This window comes from Daphnia magna, linkage group LG6 (assembly GCF_020631705.1).
Source record: "Daphnia magna isolate NIES linkage group LG6, ASM2063170v1.1, whole genome shotgun sequence".
Taxonomy (NCBI): domain Eukaryota; kingdom Metazoa; phylum Arthropoda; class Branchiopoda; order Diplostraca; family Daphniidae; genus Daphnia; species Daphnia magna.
In genome coordinates, this window is record NC_059187.1 from 4,968,369 (window position 1) to 4,994,032 (window position 25,664).

The window sequence follows — 25,664 nt, forward strand, 5'->3', positions numbered from 1 at the left end:
CAATGTTAGCTGAGGTCGCTAATTCTATGTCGTTTTCGTTTTCTAGCAGGTGGGCGATGACTCTTCCGCTTTGATTTGGATGGTTGCAGGATGTCTCCCATCGGCCATGGTTGCCATTGAAGTCCCCCCCACGATGGTATTTCCGTTTCGGTCCTGTATCAATTGGGTAAGTTCTACTTCGCTGCATATGTTGCTATTAGGGACATAGACTGACAAGATGTTTATGAACTGGCTGTAGGCGTTCTCTTTTAGGGCTATCGTCACTCTGATTTCTTCAATTGTTTCTAGGTAGGGTAACGGTATTTGGGAAAATTTAAGAAATTTGTGGATGAGGGTTGCGACTCCTCCTCCTGGGCGATCCACCCGGTTTTTGAAGGCTACATGATATTTTTTAAATTTAACTGAGAAGTCGTTTTTCCAGTGGGTTTCGGAGATAATTGCAACTAAGGGTTTATATAGGTGAAGATGGGCTTTGAATTGAACTAAATTTGCTTTGGTTAAACTTCTTGCGTTGCACTGGATAATTAGCATAATTTGTTTTTAGAATTCCAGGCTTCTGTGTTACTTGCCGTCTGGAGTCTCTTCACGTTTGGTTTGATAGTTTTGTCTTGGGTGATGGTTGCTTTAGGGGTTATATGTTTATTATTCTCTCTTTGTGCAGTTGGATTAAGCTCCTGGTATTCACCTTCTTCCATTGCGTCACTTTGCTCTGTGGGCTTGGGTAGTTTTCAGATGAGGTCTATTAATTTATCTAGTTTGTTATTTGTTGCATCAGGTCCCTGGTTTAGGCTGGAAAGTGAGGTTTGTATTTGGGTGACTGATCCTTTTAGGTCGTCTACCTTCTTCTCAAGCGTTTTTATTTTCCCTAATTCGGTTCTGAATCTGTTCATCTCCGTCTGGATAGCTTGTATTTGACCTTTTACAATTTCTATCTCTGGATTTGTTGTAGTGTTGGTAAGGTTTTTCTTTAAAGTGTCACTGTAGGTGGGGTTTCGGCCTAGGTATTGTGATTGTTCTTTCTCTTCGTTTGCTCTCATAATTGCCCTCATCTGGGATAATTTTGGACAGTTAGGTGAGCTTGATGGGCGGTGGTCGTTTCAGTTAGCACATCGGGGTGTTGAGATGCAGTTCGCCATGTCTTCGTGGGGTTTTCCAATGTTTGCACATGCTTGGGCGTTGTAACAATGGTTTGCGGTGTGGTCTAGCTTTTGACACTTCTTGCATCTGAGGGGGTTGGCTCTTTGTGCTTCGGGATGGAAGACTAAGTCATTGAGGAAGATATCGTTTGGGGGGGGGCCTTCGAATTCTAGTGCTACCGTGGTTGAAGGGGTTTTCTCTGCGCCTTTATTGTAGCTAAATCGATAGACGCTGGTTACCCGATATCCTTCGTTTTTGAGAGTTTGTAAGATATCTTCGTTGGAGTCTCCTGTAGGAACTTGTCTGATATCATCCTTTGTATGGTGTAGCTGTTAGGGAGGGAGCACCTTACGTCTATGGAGTAGTTCAGGACTTTGCTAATTTTCATTAGTTCTTCTTGTTGCGTTTTGGAGTTGGGTCGGATGAGTAAGTCTCCACCCGCAGCGATCGACATTCTTCCTATTTCAAATCTCCCAAGTTTTAGCTCTAGTTCTTTTAAGATTGCTGAGATTTGGTCAGATTTCATGGTTTTGAACGAGCCTCCGTCGTCACGTCTCATGAATACGGGAGCTAGCGTGTCGCTAGCGTGTGTGCCCATGGCTCTTGATTGGGGGGTGCGGGGAGGGGGCGATCGAGCGGGATGGGCCTGGACCCGGGCTCTGTCTTTGTCCTTGTTTGCGGGAGGTTTGCACTTTGTTGGATTTAGGGAGTGGTTTTTGGAGCACTTTTTCACACGTCTGTATACTATCACTTTCACTTGACTCTCTCACATTTTTGGCCTTCACACGTTCACTGGGCGAAATTGTTAAAACAAAAACAAAACAAAAAATAAATAAATAAGTTAAAAATATAGTTTGGCAGATGGCGTTAGGTGTTACGGCAGTACCTGTTGTGCAGCGGCCAAAAAAATAGGCAACGATAAACCACAACGGTGTGGCTTGACCAATACGGTGTGGCTAGCCAAGTCAACTCTGTGTTGTCTATGGGTGTGTCCAGACGGTATCCGATTGAATTACTTTCGATCACGTGATCTCTGACAACCAATGATGTTGCGGAAATATTAGTCGCAAGTGAAACCACCTAAGAACTTTGATAATCAGCTGTTCGAAAAATAATTCGATTGGATACCGACTGGACGCACCCTATGACTCTGATGCGGCACATCTCTGTAAAACAATTGAAACGCGAAACCGCGAAGTGAATTGCGTCTATTGGCAACATCACAAAGTATGATTGATTGGAAGTAAGTAGGAAATCGTCTGCAATTTTTTCAAGTTTGGAGAGGCGATAAGGGCCAGGATAAAATGCGGACGCGGACTGCGGACTGGAGAAACTGTGGACTTTCACCTGCGGACTGTCCCATAATTTTTGACAGATTTTTCGTGGACTTGAGGATAAAATGCGGGCCGTTTCGTATACGGACCCTTTGAAAGTGTGGACCAGGCAGGATAAACTGCGGACTGGTACCTGCGGACTGCCCATACCCATTGATGCGGACATGCCCATTTAAATTTTAAATTTAAATTTCAAACTAAAGATATATTAAAAAATTAAAACATGATGTATTATTCAAAATATGATAGTAAGAGACAGTTTAAATCACATGGTTATTTCTTAACTAGGTAAACTCTTGGTAAAACAAGGAAAATAAAACATTTAATAAACTTAAAGACATTTGGGGCACTTCCAGGGTTTTTTTTAAGACTCCTGAAAGGCATAGTGCTGCTCTTTAGGAAGTCATTCTTTGTGGTACCCTTCTTTACAACGTTTCGTACCACACTGAATCATCTTCTCATTTCTAAATTTACTTCCAGCGTAAAGCCTATCGGGGCGGCGGCATACGCAATACACTTTCACCGATTGCACATTTTTGATGGTCTTAGCACGATATAATAGGAAAGGTACAGTATCCTGCACAAAAATCCGAACACCGATTTAATTTTTTAAAGACACCTATTGGCGGGGTAAAGGGTTTTTGTTTGTTTTTCTTTAAGAGGGAGGGTAGACGGGGTGATGGACACATCTAGGGCAGGGTTGGGTAAGTCTAGAAATTTTATTTAATGCCTTAAGGTATTACGCTTTAAGGCAAGTAACAGGTCGGGACATTTTTGCAACCCCCAGGGTGACGTGTTTTTTAAAAACGACAGTTGGAAATGTTGGATTTAGGCTGTGTAATATTCCTTACCCAAAATAAATTAGAAAGCTGCCTGTGCACAATTATATCGATATCGATGGCATATGTGTAGAGCCTCTGTTTGCGACGCCGTAGATCAGTGTTCGATTCCCTATAATGAATTGCGAAATATATCGTATCTTTATAATATTCTTCATTCTAATATGCTGGGAATATAAATTTTTTTAGAACGAAGTGAATTATTATTTCTTAAGTTATTTAATAAACAAAAAAAGCACATATTGCTCGATGAAAACTTGTTTTATATATGAACTAGGATATCTCGTAAGGTAACCATAATAATTCATCACCTCATCTGGAATCGAACACCGATCTCCAGCATCACATTCACAAAGGCTACACCTACGCCATTGACAACGACGTAAACATTCACAGGCAGCTGGAACATAATCAGAATTGTTTCGGTAAGCAATATTACCAAGCCCAAGCCCTAAATTTCCAACTGCCGTATAAAAAAACACACCACACTGGGGGTTGCAAAAATGTCCTGACCTGTAACTTGCCTTAAAGCGTAATACCTTAAGGCATTTTTTTTTATGTCTAGACTTACTCAACCCTGCCCTGTCGTGTCTATCACCCCGTCTACCCTCCCCCTTTAAAAAAAAAACCGCTTCCCCGCCAATAGGTGGCTTTAAAAAATTAAATCGGTGTTCGGATTTTTGTGCAGGATACTGTACACTCTCGGCTATCCCCAAGACCGGCGGGTGTTCAGTAAAGGGTCCCAAGATTCCCCGCCAGGTTCGCTAGTATAGGAGGCCCCTCGCCTCTCGGGGGTATAGTAAAAATTGGGGTTTTTCGTTCGTTATCTATAAAATTACCAATCAATGTGTCCAGAAATTGATTTCATTTAAGCTTAATTTAATTCCATATCCTTAAATACCTAATTTATCTAGATTAGGCAATTATTTATATGTTAAATTTGTGATTTAAATTCTCAATTTTTTGAAATTTGCGCCTTTCGCAACATTGCCTATTTCATTATATTAAACACGTTTGTCTTCTCTCTAGTGCAGAATTCATTAAAATTGAATTCGTCAATATTTATTAAATATATCCATTTTTAAACAAAAGTGTAAAAGTTGCTGCACTAGAGAGAAGACAAACGTATTTAATATAATGAAATAGGCAATGTTGCGAAAGGCGCAAATTTCAAAAAATTGTGAATTTTTGACCCTTTACTGAACACCCGCCGTTTCTTCCAAAAGACTGGGATAGAGCGAGAGTGTACCTTTCCTATTATATCGTGGTCTTAGACATAGGAAAAGATTGGTTTGATACGGTTGGAAACATTGTTAAATCGCCATTTTGTAAACATGCGACGAAATGCCCACGCATTTTTGATCTATCATAATGAATGACCGAAGAGATTTTTATCTAGCATAAATAAAGTCGTCAACTGCTAAGAGGTGTGCACGTTTTAATTTTTATTCATTGGAATTGTTGCATGCGTACATATTTTTTTAGTAAACAGTTATCGAACAACAATCAGATGAACAAAATGAGGTTGATCTGTCTTGACAAGAGTAAATATTAGAAAATTTTAATGTTAAATACTTTTATGAAATTAAGACTATACTTATCGATTTTTCTGCCTTACCAACACATACACATTTCTATATTGAATGCTGCATCCCCTTATAATCCGCGGACTGCGGACTGCTGCCCCATGGAGAAACTGCAGAATCAACACAAACTTCAACGGTTCACGGACTATGTTCCGATCTCGCTGTCGTCTAAATCGGACCTTCTAGCGGGAAAAATCGGATCTATGTCCGATTTTTCCACAAGATGCCATTTTATATTCTTTCACTAGACGGCTCTAGTGATCGGACGTACATCCGTTCTCCAAAAATTTCGAATTCAAAATCAATGGGCATTATTGAACGGGCATTGATCCGTTCACGGAAACGCTAATTCGTCAACAACCGGTCCGTGGCGGGCGTTCCAATTTTGTGTGATTGTCATTATTTACGTTTATTGTTTTTGTTTTTTTCTTTTTATTTGTTGTATTTGTGTTTTTTTTTTTTAAATCTGTATATATGTTTAAAAGAATAAAATTTTTTAGTGAACAAAAATTGCTGTATCCTGTATTTTATTTCTTTTAGAACCACGAAACAAATTTTACATTAGAACAGAAGTAAGAATATATTATTATTTGATAGGTTAATGAATTTCTTACCATTTAACGAATTTTATTTAGGATTAGTGAAATGCATAAAATTTTTACAGTCTTACTCAGCCAAAGCTTTAAATTTGCATTCAGTGTGTTGGCTGCGTTTTCCATCCACGTTGGGAAGTACACTTTTTTATTAAGAAGGTAATCTATTGTGGCATTGTAAAAAAATTAACACACTTATCAAACAGGTAACTTATTTCAAAAAATTGTAATGTTATAGCCCTGACATCACTCTTTTATTTTCCCTTTTCCAGGTAAATGATTCCTAAAAAATTTTATTCTTTTAAACATATATACAGATTTAAAAAAAAAAAAACACAAATACAACAAATAAAAAGAAAAAAACAAAAACAATAAACGTAAATAATGACAATCACACAAAATTGGAACGCCCGCCACGGACCGGTTGTTGACGAATTAGCGTTTCCGTGAACGGATCAATGCCCGTTCAATAATGCCCATTGATTTTGAATTCGAAATTTTTGGAGAACGGATGTACGTCCGATCACTAGAGCCGTCTAGTGAAAGAATATAAAATGGCATCTTGTGGAAAAATCGGACATAGATCCGATTTTTCCCGCTAGAAGGTCCGATTTAGACGACAGCGAGATCGGAACATAGTCCGTGAACAGTTGAAGTTTGTGTTGGCAGAATGCTGTCAAAAATTTTGGGCCAGTCCGCAGGTCAAAGTCCGCAGTTTCTCCAGTCCGCAGTCCGCGGTCTGCGTCCGCATTTTATCCTGGCCCAGGCGATAAATCATTGACCGTAACTTGAACTTGAAGTAACGTGAATTAACAGTGTTGTCAAAATCTATTGCGATTTAAATTCATGATTTTCATTTTCATTTAAATCATTTTTAAATTTTGCGATTTTTGATTTGATTTATGCGAAAATAAATCATTTTTAAAAATCAAAATCAGTGTTTTTTGTAAAAATATAAATTTTAATACAGATTAAAGAATCTTCATCATTCTTTCTAAAATATAACAATCATTGTGGGAATCACGCCTGATACTTTTAGTTTTGTACTGATTTTGTAGGGAGGATGGGGCCAATTGAAACGCGGGGACAATTGAAACAAAAATCTAGATCTTGGCGTCTGACAAAAATTTGGGAAAATTGGTTAAAGAATAGATAATTTTCTACACAATTATATACTTTTTTGCTGATCAGTACTTTAGTCGGGGGGACACAAAATACACGAAATGTTTAATTTGAACCCAGGTCACCCTACACTAATTTTTCCCTTGCTATCAATCAATTGCAAAAAAAAAAAAAATACAAAAAATAATTACGAGTTTGTGAATGAAAATGACGAAGAGATTTCCCATTGCTTTGCTAACAAACATGTGGTTATGTTCAAGCAAAAAATGTTGAAGTGATTTTGATTTTGATTTCGAAATCGATTTAAATTGCGATTTAAATCATTTTTTTCATGATTTTGATTTATGATTTAAATTGCGATTTAAATCAATTCTAGAAAATGATTTTACTTGATTTAAGATTTAGATTTTAGCAATTTTGGCGAAAGGATTTGATTTTGATTTAAATCTTTTTTTCATTTGATTTTGACAACACTGCTGCTGAGGATTTGATTTAATCTACCGTACCAAAAATCGAAGATCGAGAAATTTCTGTTTTCCGTAGATATGTTGTTTCAATTTCCATGTTTCATGAAGTGAAATACGGTAAACAGATACTAATATTGAAAGTGAGATAGGAGTTCATAGGAAAAAAGTGTAAAGCCAAAAAACTGCAAGAAACTTCTCCTGAAATTACCGAAGATTTTTTGTAATAGTTATTGCACCTCAAAACATTGCAGGAAAATTTCCTGTGTTAGTCGTCTGAAAAGTGGACGTAGGATTTCTGCCAAATTAACATAGAACAAAGATAATTTCTTGTCAAATGGAAAAATTCCTTCTACCTCGTACTAATAAACTTAAGCTCAATTCAAGGTTAGTTCAGTAATCATGCTATCAATACAGTTTCATTACCATATTTTTTCACAGCACAAACAGTTGTCCTCCAAAATCTCCACATCAAAATTCTTCAAATGCAGAAAAAAACTATCAAGAAGTATTCACCATTGCTTCAGATGATCGTGATGACAATTCTAACTCTAATGGTACAACAGTATTTCAAGTTTTTGTACCTAATATGATTTATCATTTGATAATTTAAAACCTTACTTCTGCCACCTAAAGAAACAAATCATATGCCATATCAGAAAGAGCCCAGCTGTGACAATGGAAAAGGTTTAAGCAATAATAAGGGCAATTTCAGTGTGGGAAACCTTGATGGATCATTTTGGGGAGACTTTGATGAAAAAGAGGAAGACAATGCTTCATGTGGTAATGCAAAGTAAAATAATTTCTTTAATTTTACAGGCCATTTAATTTTTAAATGTCAAGAGTCAAAAGATTTGGCTTACTATAGAGTACTTAGTGCGTCTCCTGTACCAAAAGCCATATCAGCTAACACTGCACCATCCAAGGCTGTTGTGTATCAGCCAAAGCCTAGTGAAGTTGAAAATTCAAAATCTCAGGGCATCGATAATAGTGACTTTGACTATGAAGATGATATAAATGGCAGTTATCTTGACAGTGATTACAAGAAACAACTAGGGCCGAAGCGTGAGGTTTGATATTTTAATTTTAAATTATTATGATTTTATTTACAAAAGCCTCTTGATAGGAGGAGCCTAATAAATTAAGATCCATAGAAGTGGCTGAAAGCAAGCTACGGATTGTGTTGGATGTGGAAGATTGGTTTGCAGTTGCTAAAGAACAAGAGCATCCACTGGTATTGTCAATAATTTTTGGGAACTTGGAAACTGAATTCGCCAATTGGATTTTTCGTTACAGGGCCCGTCGCAAACATCAGACTTGTTTAGGGGGGAGCTGGATACGAAAATTGTCAATCTTTTGGATAGTTTGTACCCCCTTTCTGAAGATTCCATGTCAAATGACATAGCAGTTACTCTCTTAAATCAACTCATTGAATTTCGACGCAGCCTTCAAGATTCTTCAGTTTCTCTGTCTAATTTTAAACATTTTGCTTCGAACCTTCATCCCTCCTCGCATCGTATTGAAAAAATCAAGTTAAAAGCTCAGGCGATAGCCCAAGTCCACAACGCCTCAAGAACGTCATTTGATCTTGGTGATATACATGAAAGTTTGGAGCCAACCGCAGACAGTACTCTAGGGGTAACAACTTCTGTCGAACCTGCAAGAGCAGCCTTTATCTACCGGACTCCCACAGCGAAAATATGTTCCAGTCGATCAGCAGCAAATCCGATGAAGACCAGTGATGGCTGTAACAGCTCTGGCAACACCGGAAGTACAGCTATCTCAGGTTCCTCCGCTGCAACTGCTCTGAAAGCTACTTCAGATAGCAGGAAGTCTGTGTTGAACGCAACATTCAGTACGAATAGTAGCCGCGTTCCCCCAATCATTCAACCATCAGATTTAAGCTTTCCTGAAATTCGAGAACAATACGAATCTGGCGAAGATGCACTTGATCTGATAATTGACGATGAAGACTTCTTGGCAGTGTCTGTGAGCTCTGGAGCTGGAACGTCGTCCTCATCTTCAAGGCCATTTGACACGAATTATACAACACCTACGAAGAATCGTTCAACAAACGCAGCCCCTGATAATTCGTCCGCGCCGCATTGCACACCAACCATCACTGTACCAGACGATACTCCACCGAAAGATTTCTTGTCTATGCCGTCTAATAGTTCCGGTCGTTTTCACGGCAATGTGCAGAACGATGGCACGTCAAAGGTGTTCGATGGTTTTGGCTTTGATCATAGCGCTAGCCTAAAGAAAACATTTCGTGAGCGGTTTGGTTTGCAAGAGTTTCGGCCGAACCAACTTCAAGCTATCAACGCTGGGTTATTGGGAAACGATTGTTTTATCTTAATGCCAACTGGTGGTGGAAAATCGCTCTGTTATCAGTTACCGGCGCTTACTACTCCAGGAGTTACTGTTGTTATCTCACCCCTTAAGTCACTTATTTTTGACCAAGTCAACAAGCTTAAATCACTAGATGCAAGTTTATTTTTACTTCAGTTTTTCAACCGCAACCTCTACATACATTCCTTTTTATAGATTCCATCGGAACATTTATCAGGAGACATGTCAAATGCTGCCCAAGATGCCATTTACGCACGATTGTCCATGAGAAACCCAGGTTTAAAACTAACTGGTTGTTTGAAACGGTTTAATGTAATGAAATTTATATTTTATTCCAAAATCAGACATCAAACTTCTCTATATAACACCCGAAAAGCTAAGTGCTAGTATGAAGCTTCTGAGTGCCTTGAATACTTTGAATGCAAGGCAACTACTTGCGAGATTCGTCGTCGACGAGGCACATTGCGTCTCCCAGTGGGGGCATGATTTTAGGTATAAAAGAAGCTTATAGCATTTCTTCGAAAATTCTAATGCTTTTTGAATTCCCTCTAGACCTGATTACAAGAAACTTAGTGTCTTGAAAGAAAAATTTCCGAACGTTCCTACAATGGCCTTGACTGCGACCGCTACGCCCCGTGTTCGCTTTGATATTCTCCGCCAGCTTAATATGAAATATCCAAAATGGTGCATAGCAAAGAAAGAAGAAATTAAAGAGTACTAGTGTATGGAGACTGTCAACAAATCATAATTTTTTCAGGTTTCTTTCCTCGTTCAATCGACCGAATTTAAAATACAGCGTGCTTCCGAAGAAAATGAAGACTGGCATGATAACAGAAATTGCTGAACTCATAACGCAGCGGTTTAATAGGAAAAGTGGCATAGTTTACTGCTTGTCAAGAAGAGAGTGTGACGAAGTTGCACAAGCGCTTCAAAGCAGCCGAATCAAAGCCATTTCGTATCATGCTGGGTTGACGGATGATGCGCGATCAGAGGCTCAGCTTAAATGGATCAATGGGACTGTTCAGGTAGAACGCTTGTGTAACTTTAGAAATCCATATTATTACTTTTATGACTTAAAACTTATCCAACTTTTTCAGGTTGTTTGTGCCACAATTGCTTTTGGAATGGGCATTGACAAACCAGGTTAGTTGTGGTCGCAATCTGTTATCTGTAGATGCTTTTATTCTTATCATTTGTTGTGTGTAGATGTACGCTTCGTTATTCATTATTCCTTGCCGAAATCCATCGAAGGTTTCTATCAAGAGTCTGGCAGAGCTGGCCGAGATGGAGAAATATCTTACTGCTATCTGTATTATGCCTACAGAGACGTTCTTCGAATGCGTCGTATGCTCGAAAGTAAAGTATCTTTTATTTATTTATTTATTTATTTATTTATATTTATCAAGACAACATCCACTACAGTAATTTACCCACTTCTCTATCTGGTTATAAGTGGATCGAGAAAATTTTGCTGCGAGACAAACCCATATCGATAACTTATATCGCATGGTTGCATTTTGCGAGAATAAAACCGATTGTCGACGTACTCTGCAGCTGAGTTATTTCGGTGAACATTTCGATCGTCAGCTGTGCAAGTCCAATCCAAGATCGGTCTGCGATAACTGTGATAGTGAGGTAGCTCTTTTATTTGTGTACTATAATCGGTCTGTTTACTAAACTTAATCATGTTTTTTTGTTACAGGTGGAATATATCCAAATAGATGTGACCGAAGATTGCAAAGCAATCGTGTCAGCGGTAGATGCTTTATGTGGTAAAGCCGGAAAGTGGTCTAACAACTACACTCTTAATCATTTTGTGGACATTTTCAAAGGAAGCGAATCAAAAAAAATAATGGAATTGGGTAAACCCTTTCCTCTGTTCATTTTTACCTTTTATTTTATTTTTTTATTGTTTGTTTCCTTTACATGAATTCTATCTGTAGGTCACAATAAACATAGTCTTCATGGACGCGGAAAATCATGGCAGAGGAATGATATTGAACGGCTAATGCGGACTATGGTGATGCAACATTATTTGGATGAAGAATTGTTTATAAGTAGAGATGAGGTTGCGGTTGCTTACCTTCGCGTTGGCAGTAAAGCACCAGATAAAGTAAACTTCATTCTGTTCTGTAAACTTGAATTATTCATTTAACTTTCAGCCTTCATTGTGTAAAAGGTTAAATTTTCCATCACAAAGAAGTCTGGTGGCAGAGGTAAAGAGCATCTAGCCATCGCAGGCTCATCGGCAGTTCAAAGTGATCCGGAGTTGGAAAATTTGGAAAATGAATGCTATGGCAAACTTCTTGATTGTTGTAAAGCAATGGCAGCCGAAGCTGGCGTCAACTACACTTCCATTATGAACCTCCAGGTTTGCTTACTTGGCCAATTAGTGTCTCATTAATTAAATCTAACTTGTAAGTAAAGGCACTCAAAGAAATGTCCAGGCGCTTACCGGAAACTGAGGAGGAAATGATGTCTATCCCACATGTCACCAGAGCAAACTACGTTAAATATGGAGACAAACTTAAGGATATTACATGCAGTTACAGGGCTGTAAAATCGGGTAATGAGATATTAATCCAACAAAATTAAAATATGTGTAAGTCTATTTTTGAGAAACCTAACAGTGATGATGGAAGAAAGAAGCGGCAATGCTATAGACGATGATTTCACTGATCTTAGTGAATTCACCGCTTCGAATGAAATTTGCCCTGAGAGCTCTGGCAGCTTAGCACAGCAATCACCATACTTCTCTGGCGGTCGAAAGAGCAGTGGCGGATTCAAACGTAAACGAGGAAGCTCAAAGGCAGGAGGTGGAAGTAAATTGAATAAAAAGGGTAAATGGTTTACTAAAACGGACAGTAAAAGAAGCTCCTCGTCAGGCAACACATCTTCGAGGCCGTGTTACAAGAAATCCACCAACGGGGCCCAAAAGTCTACATCTTCCACTAGCAGGGGGCAAAATATGCAAAACATTCTTTTGGCTCCTCCGCGTTCTCGAATGGCAAAGAAAGAATAACTTCGATATATTTATTTTTTCAAGTATCTTTGTTGCGTTTTAGATTTTGTTTTTCTCTTTTCTGTATTTTGTATTGCACTATTTTTATTTCAGTCTGCATTTTTTTTCGTCGCCTTTACAAAACATTCTCAGTGGTCAAAGCCCAACGCCAAGTCCACCCTTTGTCCACCAGATGGTGGAAAGGTGTACACACGTAAAATCCTAAACAAATGTACGTACGTTTGTCTGCTGCTTCTTGTGTAAGAATGGCTTGGTAACCTGTGATAAATAAAATAAAGACGTCAACTGTTCTACCCTGGATATATCAAATATGCAAGTGTCTTATGATGCAGCTGTGTGACCACTTTACAAGGAGGCCGCTTGATCGCCCTGGAAAGTTGATAGCTGCAATTTCCTTAATATGCTGCTTGACAGTTTTTGTCAATATGATAAAAAATCGCTATGCAGAATCCTCGCGGCAAGATAGATTTCGCACATATTTACATGAAGTAAAAAAAAATTTCTGATTGCAAATTAGAGTTCCATTGATTATTCAGTTTAGCAACTCACTATGTGCAAGACATAGCAAATGCCATTTACTTAATTTGTTAGTCAAAATCTAAATGTTGATTGGACTGGATGTGTCATTGCATCTGATAAAGATATTTTACTGTTTAAATAATGTGAATTGTTATGGTAATTTTAAGGTTAATAGTAATTAAAATGACCACTTGCATTTCATTTAGATGGATGCCTTACAGCCACGCATGGATCACATAGAACAACATTTATACAGGGACCTTGATGAAATGAGGAGGCTGCATGAGCTATTAGCAAATAAAAATTCCAATCCACAAAGTGCATCCCCTTTGGTCGATGGCACTGCAAAAAATATTAAAGGTAATGAAAATTCAAAATTTCTCCAGGACTGCTTTATGAGCTGTTTGCCTAAGGAATTTCATGGTGCGTTTTCCTACTGGTTTTCTATACTGCCCTAATTCCAAAAGTGTAACCTTATCCTGGTGTTCTACTGCACCATAATTCAATTGAAATGTGCATAATGCTTTCAAGGGATGAACTAATGTATCAACAATGCTTTTATCTTCTTCCATTATAGATATTGCTAATGCTGCAGACTCCACCGTTGATAGGCAATATTCTGATGGCTGAGTCCTGATAACATACAGACTTGGACCCAGCTCTGGCAGGGAAACCTGTAAGGTGTCACCAACAACAAAAATTTCTATAAGTAAACAGAAAGCTTTTCATAGTTTTGCAACAATTTTCATAGTTGTGCAATTTATAATGTTTAAAATGGTTTTATGCTGCTCCATAATGAATTCTTATTGCATGAATATAAAAATTACTATGTTTGGGAAGTGTTAACTAATTATTCACAAATTCACAACTACCTCCAACTGACAATATAAGAATATATGTAAAACATAAAATAGTCTACCTGAGGCAATGAGTGAAGGAAAGTGCTATGAAAATACATAGATTTGGCTTGCTGCCATGTTCCATCAATCAAAACCAGATTATATGGTGCTCCTTTTGGATGAATATCTGATACTGTTGTGATGCTCCGAGACTGAGGGCCAGGATATAGGACATAAGTATATTGTTCCTCCAGCATTTCTTTTAATCCTTCATGTTTTGCAGAAGGGAACTTCTTTCCATAATAAATAATACATTGACCACTTGCCATTCCATGGAAAAGCATTGGTCCTGTTTTAAGATTTCTTTTCTCTTCATCAGGATGTTGCAAAACAATGATTTTACCATTGATTGTCACAGGTACCTTTGGTAAATATGAGCACCAACAAACTCTTTCAGGACGTCTGCCAAAACATTTAAATATTTTCAGTGGTCCATTCATGGTTAATAATGTTACTATAACCTGAATATACCTGCATTTTGAACAACTTGATCTTTGTACACTTTCGCCTAGGACGATTTCATCTGCGAACTGTATAAAATCTTGATCCATATCAGAATAGATTTTACAGGGCAATTTCTAATGAAATTCAGAGTCGATATTCGATATTCTTCATATAGCACGTGATCAAGAAATCTAGAGATTTAGAAAATTGGCTGGTGTACGCCAAGCGTAAAAAGGTATGACTGTTGCGCCTCATGTGGGAAGTTGGGAAAGGATGCTGAGAGTAGAACTCCAAAGACAGAAGAACGGTATGGCGACAGTAGAACTCCAAGACATTAGAACCCCACTTTTAAAAATATTAAAAAAAATTGTTGGTAAATCCGACAGTAGAACTCCAAGTACAATAGAACTCCAAAGACATTCGAACCCCACAAAAAAAAATTAAAAAGGTATGGCGACAGTAGAACTCCAAGACAGTAGAACTCCAAAAACAGTAGAACTCCAAGACTTTAGAACCCCACTTTAAAAAAATATTTTTAAAAATTGTTGGTAAATCCGACAGTAGAACTTCATGTACAATAGAACTCCAAAGACATTAGAAACCCACTTTTAAAAATATATTTAAAAATTGTTGATAAGTCCAACAGTAGAACTCCATGTACAATAGAACTCCAAAGACATTAAAACCCCACAAAAAAAAAATTAAAAATAACAAATAGCATGAGACAATAGAACTCTTCTGTCCGACAATAGAACTCCAATAGCTTAAATATGATATTTAATGCCCGACAGTAGAACTCCAACATCCGACAGTAAACCCCGACACCCGACAGTAGAACCCCAACACCCGACAGTAAAACTCCACTGAATGTTTAAATAATTATTACGGCCGACAGTAGAACTCCAAGGCTTTATTTTTCATTTCAATAAAAGTCATAAAAGTAGGGCTCGGCCCCGATCACATTCTAATCGGGTACACCGCTAACGTTTACCGTTAAAAATTAATCGGGGAAGTTTGACGCTGGGATTTTTTTGTCGTTGTTAGAATCGGTTCTGCACCGATTGCACCGTCTTAGCCCAACTTAGTCTCCGCGAGACGGTCTCGAAGGGTCGAGACCGTCACCGCTACATCCCAGAGGGACTATTCCGGCCCTCTGATTGGCTCTCTCCCTTTCCTCACTCTATAACCCCTTCCACCCCTTCTGCTTGTGGTGTGTGACATGTGGCGTGTGTGGAGTAGTCGGGCTGCCGCCTTCATTTGTTTGTTTTTCATGTTTATTTATTTATTATTTTGTTTCTAACTTACTATTTTGTTAATAAATTATTTATACCTTTATTATATCATTTTAAATTTTATAGCTCAGGAATAAATTAGATATTAGTGTGTTTTCATTACAACTATTGTGAATTGTCATCCACGGGCCATTGGGTTGGTGCGGGTCTGAGAAAAAAGGTTCCAAAACCCGATTTTGGGAGAATCGGGAAAACTATATGTCCAAAAGTTTTAATAATTATAGGAACGGATAAATCTTGATAAGGTCTATCCAATTTTGCTAAAATATTGCTTAGGGTGTACTAATTAGGAAAGAAAACCGCTTCGCCATTTTTCGGGTTTGTCGGTGCGGTTTAGCGGGTCAAAGGCACCCCCCCCCCCTAAAAATACGTAATATTTCAATAATTTATTGCGGAAAAACTATGAGACAAAATTTAATAAATTTTGCAGAAATGGATAGCTCTTGGTAAGGGCTATCCACTTCTATAAAATAATAAACATAATTTTCAAAAACAAAAAAAAATTGGACATGAATTTTTTTGTAGTTTTTGCGCTCTAGAGATATACTCGATCCTATAGGGCTGTTCGACATCTTTTTTAAGATTTGTTCAGTTGGCGAGCTGCGTTGTAAAAGGGTGTCATCATACCCAGGGCCTAAGACAATGAAAATTGTAAACAATACCGTTAAACATTAAAATTTTGCTGTTTTCTAGAATTAAATACCCTTAATTTAATATTAAAATGTAGCTAGTTCATTTACCTTTAACACAAAATTATTGCTAGTATCCTTTGGTAAATTGGGAAGGTTTCACAAATTTTTTTTTGCGATCCCCTTTTTTCCCTATAAGGATTCCTCAGAGGAAAAACGGACTCGTAACAAACATGGCGAAATCCGCAAGAGTGCGTTCACAAATAGGAAGGGGGTACGCGTCAATCACTTGCTCTATTCTGATGGAAATATACCGATGTTTAATTCATTCCTGTTTTATAAATAGAAAAGCGATTTAATAAAGATATAAATAGTGTAATAGCATAAATTAATAAATTAAAAACAATAAACGAACAATAACGAAAAAATATTCATACACAAGAAAGTTTAAAATAATTAATATTGTTGCTTAAGTTAGTCTATTGGATCTAGTATATATCTAGAGCACAAAAACTACAAAAAACTTCTTGTCCAATTTTTTTTTGTTTATGAAAATTATGTTAATTATTTTACAGAAATGTATAGCCCTTGCCAAGAGCTATCCATTTCTGCAAAATTTATTAATTTTTGTCTTATAATTTTTCCGCAATAAATTATTGAAATATTACGTTTTTTAGGGGGGGATACCTATGACCCGCTAAACCGCACCGACCTACCCGAAAAATGGCGAAGCGGTTTACTTTCCTAATTAGCTCACCCGTCAAACTTCCCCGATTAATTTTTAACGGTAAACGTTAGCGGTGTACCCGATGAGAATGTGATCGGGGCCGAGCCCTACTTTTATGACTTTTATTGAAATAAAAAATAAAGTCTTGGAGTTCTACTGTCGGAGGATGGAGTTCTAGGGTTGCTGACAGTAGAACTCAAAGACAGTAGAACACCAAAAACAGTAGAACTCCAAAACATTAGAACCCCACTTTTAAAAATATTTAAAAAATTTGTTGGTAAATCCGACAGTAGAACTTCATGTACAATAGAACTCCAAAGACATTAGAACCCCACTTTTAAAAATATATTTAAAAATTGTTGATAAGTCCGACAGTAGAACTCCATGTACAATAGAACTCCAAAGACATTAGAACCCCACAAAAAAAAATTAAAAATAACAAATAGCATGAGACAATAGAACTCTTCTGTCTGACAATAGAACTCCAATACCTTAAATATTATATTTAATGCCCGACAGTAGAACTCCATTGCCCGACAGTAGAACTCCAGTACGCGACAGTAGAACTCCACTGCCCGACAATAGAACTCCCACGATTTTTTAATTTTTTCTGTTCCTGACAGTAGAACTCCATTAATTTTAAAATATTTTAAATGCCCTACAATAGAAGTCACAACGACTTTAAAATTATTTTCATGGACCGTAGAGCCGATTCAAGTGTCCAAAGACGCTAATGCACTTCGGATTCCTATAGCGACGAACTATTACATTGCACTTCGGAATAAGATAATGAACAATATTTTATATTTACTTTGCTGTATTTTATTTTCTGGGTAATTACAAATTTTTAAATACATTAGAGTGATTAAGGCAAGAAAAACACCATCGCTGTTGGAAATGGTGTACGACATTGTGGGCACGGATAATTGCGAGTAAATCTTTCAACACACTCACTACAGAAGGTGTGGCCACAAGGTACAAAAATACGATTTACAGCATTAAATAAACATACGGCATACGTTCCCGGAGCTGTTGAAACACGGGTCCTAAAGAATTCATCAGAACCATCTCGAGTTTTCCTAAAACCAGTTTCAGAATTAGAAAAAGAAATAACTTGTGATGTATCGTTTCTTCTTACCGATATTGTGGCAACTCACGAAGCAAAGCTTCAGCTTCGTCGAATGTCCTTGGAGGTGGCGGCTTATTTTCTTGTTGGGTCCGTTGCATCCGTTTTTCAAGCGCTCCGTTAAATCCAATGATAACTTCTGGGCGCCTATAGATTAGAAAGAAATCAATTATTTATTACGTTAAATAAATAAAACATCCAAGTGCGAATCTTTACTCGTGTCGAACTTCTTCAAAAATTCTTTTAAGGCCCCCTGGAGCACGTCGTTCTATCACTCGCTTACAGCACTCATTCACAAACTCAATTCTCCCGATATCTTCTTCTTCACTTGGGTGGCTATGTGGAAGCCCCTGATTTGCGGTAAACACCGTCTCTTTTAATTAGACGGGCCAGACAATGATGCGATTTGTAGCACCGACAATGGTACAAAACAGATGTTTTCCTGTGAAACAATTCAGAAAGTTTAGTAGAATTTACATCAGTCAAGAAAAATTTGAATGATTATAACTTACAATCTTTTAGCAGTATGGAATAAAAACATGTCGCCCGTCTTGTAGAGTTCACTGTCTTTCCTCTCTCCCTTGATCTTAGTCACGTTCACAATCTCTCCAGCACGTACTACGTTGTCGACATCATCGCCCGAATTCTCGTCTTCACTTCCGCTCGTTAAAAGATTTTCAGCCATCTTATTTTTTCAAAAGAGATAGTAATTGTTACAAACAGTGCGCAAAAAAAAGTGAATGAAAACAACATACCATTTAAAACACGAAAGAAACTTGAGCGACTCTGCAAGGAAGATGCTCGATCTGATATGACATAACATATCGTTCTGTAGCTTATATACCTCGCAGGTCTCTCAAAATTGCTAGGTTCTGGGAAATAGTTTTTTATGTATGTTCGAGGAAAGGCCAAACCCAGTTACCGTCGCACCAGCATTCATAAACACTTAAACAGCCGGCGTCAGTTTGTTCGGTAACAGCTAACAACTCGTCTCTTGGGCCTTGTTTCATTTTCTCAGCTCGCCTTCTGAAGAAACGCCGGTTACGTTGATTGACCACACGCCATCAAGCATCGTCGAATGTGAAAGCAGTTGAATACTTCCTATACATTTTTAAATTGCTGCTAAACTAAAAGACGAATTTTTTGTAGCCTTTCACCTATATCTTACGACATATTTATTTCTTGAACAATTTATCCGCCGTGGATTCTTTATTTAATTTATTCTTTAATCAAATTCTATTCAAATGTGACATCGGTAACTGTTCATGAGACGGACTAAACGGCTAACACCCAACACTATGTGCACAAGTTGTTTTTGTTTCAGTAATTTTCCATGTACCATTGTGAATCAAATAAAGAAAATATTTAGATTTCGACGCTAGTCTAATAACGAAAGGTTAAGTAAATAAATAATTAAAGATCAACAAAGCCAAATAAATCACTTTATTAGAATGAATCTGAACGAACGCGACGATCAATTTTATTATGTAAGCTTTAATTTTCTCTGTTGCTTGATAATCTTGAAAATGACGAGTTGATCCAAAAGACCTATTATCAATACAATTCAAGTACCTGTTATTTAATTGAAGTTCAATATTGTTAGTCTTCTACATTACCATCATGTTTCAGTTTGAATGACTTGAAAGCTGTTGAGAAAACCTGATAGCCAATTCATGTACCTGTTAATCGTTGAAATACATGAATCATGAAATGAGAAGTCATGAGATGAACTGTAATGAACCAAGAAACACTATTCTTTATATAATTCATATACCTGTTAATCACACAAGTGCAAGAACAGTTAAGTTTCAACATATGATTATGTATATAAATAAGGACCCGTCCATTACCTAAGAGATGTATTTGATAGGACTTAAGACCCGATCAATAATTCCTGATAGATGTAACTGTTCATCCCTCAGCTTCCTGAAAATTAGATTTCAACATCATGAGCATTAGTTATTGTTACCTGAACTGAGACCTAAGAAAAATAAAAATTAAAAAGCAAAAAATGCATATCAAAGAAAAGTAAAATAGGCTCAATAGTAACACCAGATAAGCCAATTTACCCATGTCTATCAATGAGTTCATGTATTAAAAGAATAAAAGTTATAAATCATTTTGCATTAATGAATACGGAATTACGGATTTATCGCATTATACCTCTGTCGAAATTAAGGGAATCCTTGGGTGGATGTGCCAACAACTGTTTTAATGCCAACATCTACTTTATTTTTATTTTATTTTTGTTTGTAAGTTGCTCTGCTCTTTCAGCCGAAGAATTTCGTTTGCTTCCAGAAATTCGTCTGCTACAAGGGGATGAACAACAAACCATTCACAAACAATAGCTAAATAAAAATAAACCAAGATAGAACTAGGACAAGAAAAAAAAATTGGGAAAGGAAAAATTGAATAGGGTACCCACTGCTAGGAAGAAAAGGGGGGAAATCTTAATTATATTTATGAAAACTTATTTTTTAACATGAAGAAGTTGGTTTCAGGTTTCCTTTATTTGTAAAGTAAATTTTTTAAATTTTTAATACAGAAGAAAACAGCGCGAAAAACAGTCACAAGCGACTACTTTCCCCATTGTTAACAACGTTATGGAGGGAATGTTATGACTGATCCGGGTAGTCAGCGCCCCTAGCGAGTGCCCAAAAATTTTTCCGCGGAAATAGCAGACGAAACACCTAGCAGACGACAGTTCTGGGACCTCTTATGTTAGACCATGCCACTATGGTAAGACTCACCCCCTATGGCTGAAGCGGTGCAGCGCCGATTAGAGCACCGTTCCGCACCGAAAAAATAAATCCCCGCACCGAAGCTTAGTGGTGTCCCCGATAAGAATGTGATCGGGGCCGAGCCCTACCCTTTTCCATGCATAAAAAAAGGCGCCCCGATGCAAATATGGGTTGACCTTGATCAGCTTACTAACGGAAGATACTGGCGCGACACACATTAAATCTGTTGATTTTTTCACCATCGTGACCAGCTGGTCACGGTCACCACTTAAAATTATTTTTTTTTTGCGTAGATCAGAGTTAGAGATCCTTGGTTGCTCCGCAATGGCAATTTTGTATTTTGCATTTTCCCTCTAAGAAAAGGGGTACCCTCCTGCGAAAAACACTATAGGAAAAAAACGAGGATTTCAGGGCGGAGATTTTTCGCCTGTTGCAAGTGCCGTCTGGCTACAAATTAGAGTCTTTGCGTCGAATGAACACCAACACACCTGCAAGAAGCACTCTTGTCGGGTGGAAAACATGTTCCCAGCAAAAGGCTACCCCATTTCTGAGAGGGAAAACACAAGATAGCCATAGTGGCCTATGTCTCTGCATAGATAATCGCAAAAACCCTAGAAAATCCCTAGATTTCCAATAAAGACGATATCCCTAGAAAATCCCTATCATCCTAGATGGCAATTTCCAACTTTCAATTACCCTAGAAGTGGAAGCGCTGCATAAAAGACGAACATAATTGATTCAGTTTGAGTCAATTGAAATGCTGTCAATGAAGTGGAGAAACTTATGAGAACTCGTTAGCCAATGGAAATCGTCGAAATTTTGCCAATTCTGCACGATACGCCTCATTCAAAACATTTCAAAAAGACAGGGATAGTTGCTGGTGGAGGTTTAGAGACAGCTGTTTGGCAGAAATGCCTCTTCCAGGAAGCCAAATTTTCAGGATTTCTAATCCCGTAGGGCCAGTTACTGCTGGCGCAGAAGGTCAGTCGGGTCTTACGGTGGTAAGCCTGACAGACTGTTCGAACTTGATAGGGTTAAACTCATCTCTGGTGCCGTAGCACTATTTCAAAGACTACTGCGGTTGCCTTGTCGGGCTAGCGCGAGTGAGTCCGTTGACTGCTGTTCGCCTTTATCGGGCTAAGGCAAGGTCAGATTCTGTTGGGCCTTGTCGGGCTCAACAGAGGATATAGCCGCAGAGTATTACTCTTAATTGCGGTAATGAGAAGGCTCCCGGTGTTCGGTTCGGTCGCAGGCTGGCACGTCAAGGTAGGCGGCTGGCAGGCTAGAGGAGGCGGTGGCAGGAGGACTTCTGGACTTATCTGAAAGGAACGGGTTAGCGGGCAATAAAGAGACGTTGACGCACAAATTGTTCTCCAGGTCCAGGACGCTATGATTTCGACACGAGGGCTAATGCCCATGGGAGTGACTTGTCAAACGTTTAGCTCACACCCATTGGCTGAATCAATCGTTTCTGATTGCTTCGCTGATGTGCGTCGTTTAAATCATTATTCACACTGCCTATGGTGTGAGAAAATTACCCTAATTTTACGTCTTCTTCCTCTTTCAGTTGACGTCGAGTGTCAACATCTGTTTTGTTTGAAGATCTTCATTTCAAAAAAAGAAAACAACAACATTCACCTAACGTTTCTTTGCAGCAACAACAACAAAGAAAACAGATACGATAATGCAACCAACAACTTTACGTGCTCAGAATTGGTGCCAAACGTCGAGTGACGTTACGACAACCGGTTTAGAGTGGAACATTCCCTTTCTGGAATATCCACCCATTTGCCTGCTAAAGAAACTTGCACGCATGACTGTATATCACAAAATAGTTAGTGCTAAAATATATTTTTTAAGTACTTGGTTAATGGACTTTTAAATATCTATGGACATTTTATCTTAGTATATCACTTTTGCTAAATATCTTTGCTTGTTTTTTCTCATTCACTGGACATTTGTCAGCTTTTCACATGGTCAAGTAGATTTCCACCCACATAAAACAAATCAGTGTTCCATGGTCTACTACTAAAAATATAAGAAGTAGAAATTGATACATATATTTTGTAGATTAATTAAAATACTTCAGTCTTTTGGCTCCTATCCAAGGGCGGACAAAATCAACATCTTCTTCCCAGTGGTCTGTTAATTCTATGGAATTTTCAATGAAAAACTAAAATAAATTGAAAAATTCTAAATATTTTTTGTTATTACCTATTTAGGAGAAATAAATTATCAGTATTTCCTGGATGACAAAAAGAAACTCCTTTCTTTTTCCTAGCACAGCGTTGCACCGAAATTTCTTCAACTTATGTTTTTCCAGTCTCAGGATCTCAGGCTTGGTCAGGTGGATTTCTAACTACGGATAACTGGTCAGCATTCCACGGTCTACCACTTCCAAACATTTAAGAAGTAAAGATTAATTATGATGTTTGTAGATAATAATCAAATACATTTAATCAGGCTTAAGTTTCTTGTACAGAAGCCACTTGGAACCTCTGAAGTGGAAGTGATCCTATTTTTAAAACGGTAACATTTTAACTATACAAACCTCCCAAATAAAAAAGTACTAGATTGCACTAAAATAAAATGATAATGTAGCCAAGTAAACTATCATTTTACTGTAGTGAAAGCAGTAAAATAAAAGTAACACTAAGTGGGCGTATTTTTTTCTTTGTTTCAAAATCAGTATTACTAACACACACTACTGTTTCACTAGAGACCACTACAAGTTTACTTGGACACACTTTGTTTTCAGTAGTGTTCACTGTATGTTTACTGACACAAACTACTGTTTTACTAAAGTAGGCACTAGTAATTGCTGTCTCACTACCCAGGTAAAAAAGTACTAGATTGCACTGAAATAAAATGATAATGTAGCCAAGTAAACTATCATTTTACTATAGTGAACACAGTAAAATAAAAGTAACGCTAAGTGGGCGTATTCTGTTTCACTAGTGACAACTACACGTTTACTTGGACACACTTTGTTTTCAGTAGTGTTCACTGTACATTAACTGACACAAACTGCTGTTTTTCTATAGTAATTGCTGTTTCACTACATTGGGCATTAATCCCACTATATTCTTACTGAGACTAACATTGTTTTTACTGATTGCGGCTCTTACCTAGCATGACAAGTTCTCTCTAATCCAAAAATGATTGATACAGGGTAGAGGGCACCGGCTAAACGGCTAACCATTACACCACCGTTAATATGGGAGGTAAAGGGAAAACATGGGGCCGTATGGTGTGGCTCAGGTAAACCCCCTTTCACGGTCCCCTCTCCCATGGGTACGCGCAATCCCCCCCGCCCAACCCCCCTTCTGGCCAGCTCGGGCAGCGCGTCAGTTCCGTAAAACTCGAAACTTTGTACGCGTTTTACGGACACTCCCGCTCATTTGCACACCCTAAAACCTATATTAAAAATGATCAGCGTAAAAAGATCTACAACCCTGTATGGGGGGTAATCGTTTTTGGATTAGAGAAAATTTGTCTTGCTAGGCAAGTACCCTGATTGCTACTGTACTTCTACTTTATATATTTTTATGCATTTATTTTTCGTGGATATGCTTCACTCTCAATTTTTGGTTTCTACCTTTTTCCTAACTTTCTTCTGATGACTTACAGCTAAATTTTACTTCCCCCTTTAAATTTGTCATATTTTATTTGCTTTTATACAACTATTTCCACTTTGGCTTTTTAAATTTGTTATTGAACATTAACATTTTCTTTGTTATTTTGAAATATTTGGGTTAAATTAGCGATTAAAAATGAAAAAGACAGAAATTATACAACATTGTTGTTTTCTTCACCGTTCCGTTTCTAAGCTCGATTTCGACCCGAGGATAAGGAGTTGGTAGTGCAGTTGTTATTGTTTTCGCTACTCAACAATCCATGTGCTCCTCCCTCTTCTTATAATTTCGGCTTTCAACGAGTTTGGATCGGCGACTATTACTACGTGTGAGTTGGTTTTCCTTTCGTTTTTTTTTTTCTTTTTTTTTTTGCGAATTTTATTAATGTTTTGTTATTATTTGTTTTTAGCCGATATCCTGGCTATGCGAGGTTCCGAGATCTTTATTCTCAACATCTCGCTAGGCTTTTGTGGTGGCTAGAGTCAGGCGAGGATATTTTCTATCCAACTTCTCGATCTGCTGTGTTTTTACCTGAATGTCTGCTGGAGGAATTTGAAGATTTTGTCTAGGATAATGATGTGAATGCAATTTGTTTTCGTAGTGTTTTCATTGTAGTGTTTTTGTTGGGTTGTTTAATAAACTTTTGTTGGCTCTTTAATCTGTTTTTAAATTTAATTAATTTTAGTTTGATTCACTGTCAGAAGCTTTTCTCTTGCGGCCTCTTATATAGTCCCAATCTTCGAATATGATTCTCCTTTGTTCGTCAAACGCGTTATCCCGCGGGGTATTTCCATTGACATAAGTTATGTTTGGATATACTCCGTGTTCCAATAAAATATTTACTATGTGATCCTGCCTATACATTGTGGCTAGGTGTAGGGCCGTATAGTTCCCTGGTCGAGTCGTTTGATTGATGTTAATGTGGATTTTCCTTTCGCATACTGCCCTAGCGAGACTATTGTTTCCATGTTTTGCGGCATAATGTAGGACGGTGCTGTTGTCCTTTGCCATTTGGGCAACGTTAGAACTTATCCACAAATAACTAGCTACTTCTTCATGCCCGTAGGCGATGGCGACCATTAGTGGTGTTTCTCCAAGGCTATTATACGATGAAAACTTGTATTTGTGATATCGTAATATCCTGATTAAGAGCTTGTTATTTTCTGCTGCCGCTCTATTTGCAATGGTCTGGACATCCTCTTC

At 37.8% G+C, this 25,664-nt stretch overlaps 2 protein-coding genes, 2 long non-coding RNA genes and 2 pseudogenes across 6 annotated transcripts; 2 read left to right on the forward strand and 4 right to left on the reverse strand.

Annotated features, from left to right (window-relative positions):
- Positions 1–728: 728 nt before the first annotated feature.
- On the reverse strand, positions 729–1,591 carry LOC116924575 (annotated as a pseudogene).
- A 5,501-nt stretch (positions 1,592–7,092) lies between these two features.
- Positions 7,093–13,801, forward strand: LOC116935840 (Bloom syndrome protein homolog). Of its 3 annotated transcripts, none has more exons than XM_032943063.2 (20): positions 7,094–7,462; positions 7,517–7,632; positions 7,712–7,858; positions 7,919–8,145; positions 8,202–8,309; positions 8,372–9,562; positions 9,623–9,704; positions 9,772–9,919; positions 9,980–10,111; positions 10,185–10,452; positions 10,525–10,570; positions 10,634–10,783; positions 10,881–11,062; positions 11,130–11,289; positions 11,371–11,540; positions 11,607–11,798; positions 11,855–11,993; positions 12,058–12,937; positions 13,175–13,328; positions 13,546–13,801. In XM_032943063.2, exons 1-18 carry the CDS (start codon positions 7,413–7,415, stop codon positions 12,447–12,449), a joined length of 3,900 nt encoding a protein of 1,299 aa, XP_032798954.2. In that variant the 5' UTR covers positions 7,094–7,412; the 3' UTR covers positions 12,450–12,937; positions 13,175–13,328; positions 13,546–13,801. The 3 variants fall into 3 exon arrangements, with proteins under 3 accessions (XP_032798955.2, XP_032798954.2, XP_032798956.2); XM_032943065.2 differs by having other exon boundaries at positions 7,928–8,145; XM_032943064.2 differs by lacking the exons at positions 11,855–11,993; positions 12,058–12,937; positions 13,175–13,328; positions 13,546–13,801 and having other exon boundaries at positions 7,093–7,462; positions 11,590–11,792.
- On the reverse strand, positions 13,147–14,618 carry LOC116935841 (tRNA-uridine aminocarboxypropyltransferase 2). The gene is made up of 4 exons (XM_032943066.2): positions 14,339–14,618; positions 13,888–14,269; positions 13,377–13,642; positions 13,147–13,310 (listed from the first exon to the last, which is right to left on the reverse strand). Exons 1-4 carry the CDS (start codon positions 14,416–14,418, stop codon positions 13,259–13,261), a joined length of 780 nt encoding a protein of 259 aa, XP_032798957.2. The 5' UTR covers positions 14,419–14,618; the 3' UTR covers positions 13,147–13,258.
- Positions 14,619–17,949: 3,331 nt separating this feature from the next.
- LOC123473770 lies at positions 17,950–18,770 on the reverse strand (annotated as a pseudogene).
- Positions 18,771–19,513: 743 nt separating this feature from the next.
- Positions 19,514–20,400, reverse strand: LOC123473994. The gene is made up of 4 exons (XR_006648607.1): positions 20,249–20,400; positions 19,936–20,011; positions 19,702–19,764; positions 19,514–19,633 (listed from the first exon to the last, which is right to left on the reverse strand). It is a non-coding gene; the product is annotated as an uncharacterized LOC123473994 (long non-coding RNA).
- Positions 20,401–24,660: 4,260 nt separating this feature from the next.
- LOC116935837 lies at positions 24,661–25,119 on the forward strand. The gene is made up of 2 exons (XR_004401459.2): positions 24,661–24,789; positions 24,871–25,119. It is a non-coding gene; the product is annotated as an uncharacterized LOC116935837 (long non-coding RNA).
- The last annotated feature ends 545 nt before the right edge of the window (positions 25,120–25,664 follow it).

Bases quoted from the DNA above. Each gene is read 5' to 3' on its own strand.
- LOC116935841 (XM_032943066.2), bottom strand. From the start codon at position 14,418: ATGGATCAAGATTTTATACAGTTCGCAGATGAAATCGTCCTAGGCGAA. The intron at 14,270-14,338 runs GTATATTCAGGT...ATGTTTTGGCAG, and splicing joins TCAAGTTGTTCAAAATGCAG to ACGTCCTGAAAGAGTTTGTT. The intron at 13,311-13,376 runs GCAAACAGCTCA...TATTTTTTGCAG, and splicing joins CGCACCATGAAATTCCTTAG to TGCCATCGACCAAAGGGGAT.
- LOC116935840 (XM_032943063.2), top strand. From the start codon at position 7,413: ATGGAAAAATTCCTTCTACCTCGTACTAATAAACTTAAGCTCAATTCA. The intron at 11,063-11,129 runs GTAGCTCTTTTA...TTTTTGTTACAG, and splicing joins GCGATAACTGTGATAGTGAG to GTGGAATATATCCAAATAGA. The intron at 11,799-11,854 runs GTTTGCTTACTT...TTGTAAGTAAAG, and splicing joins CTTCCATTATGAACCTCCAG to GCACTCAAAGAAATGTCCAG.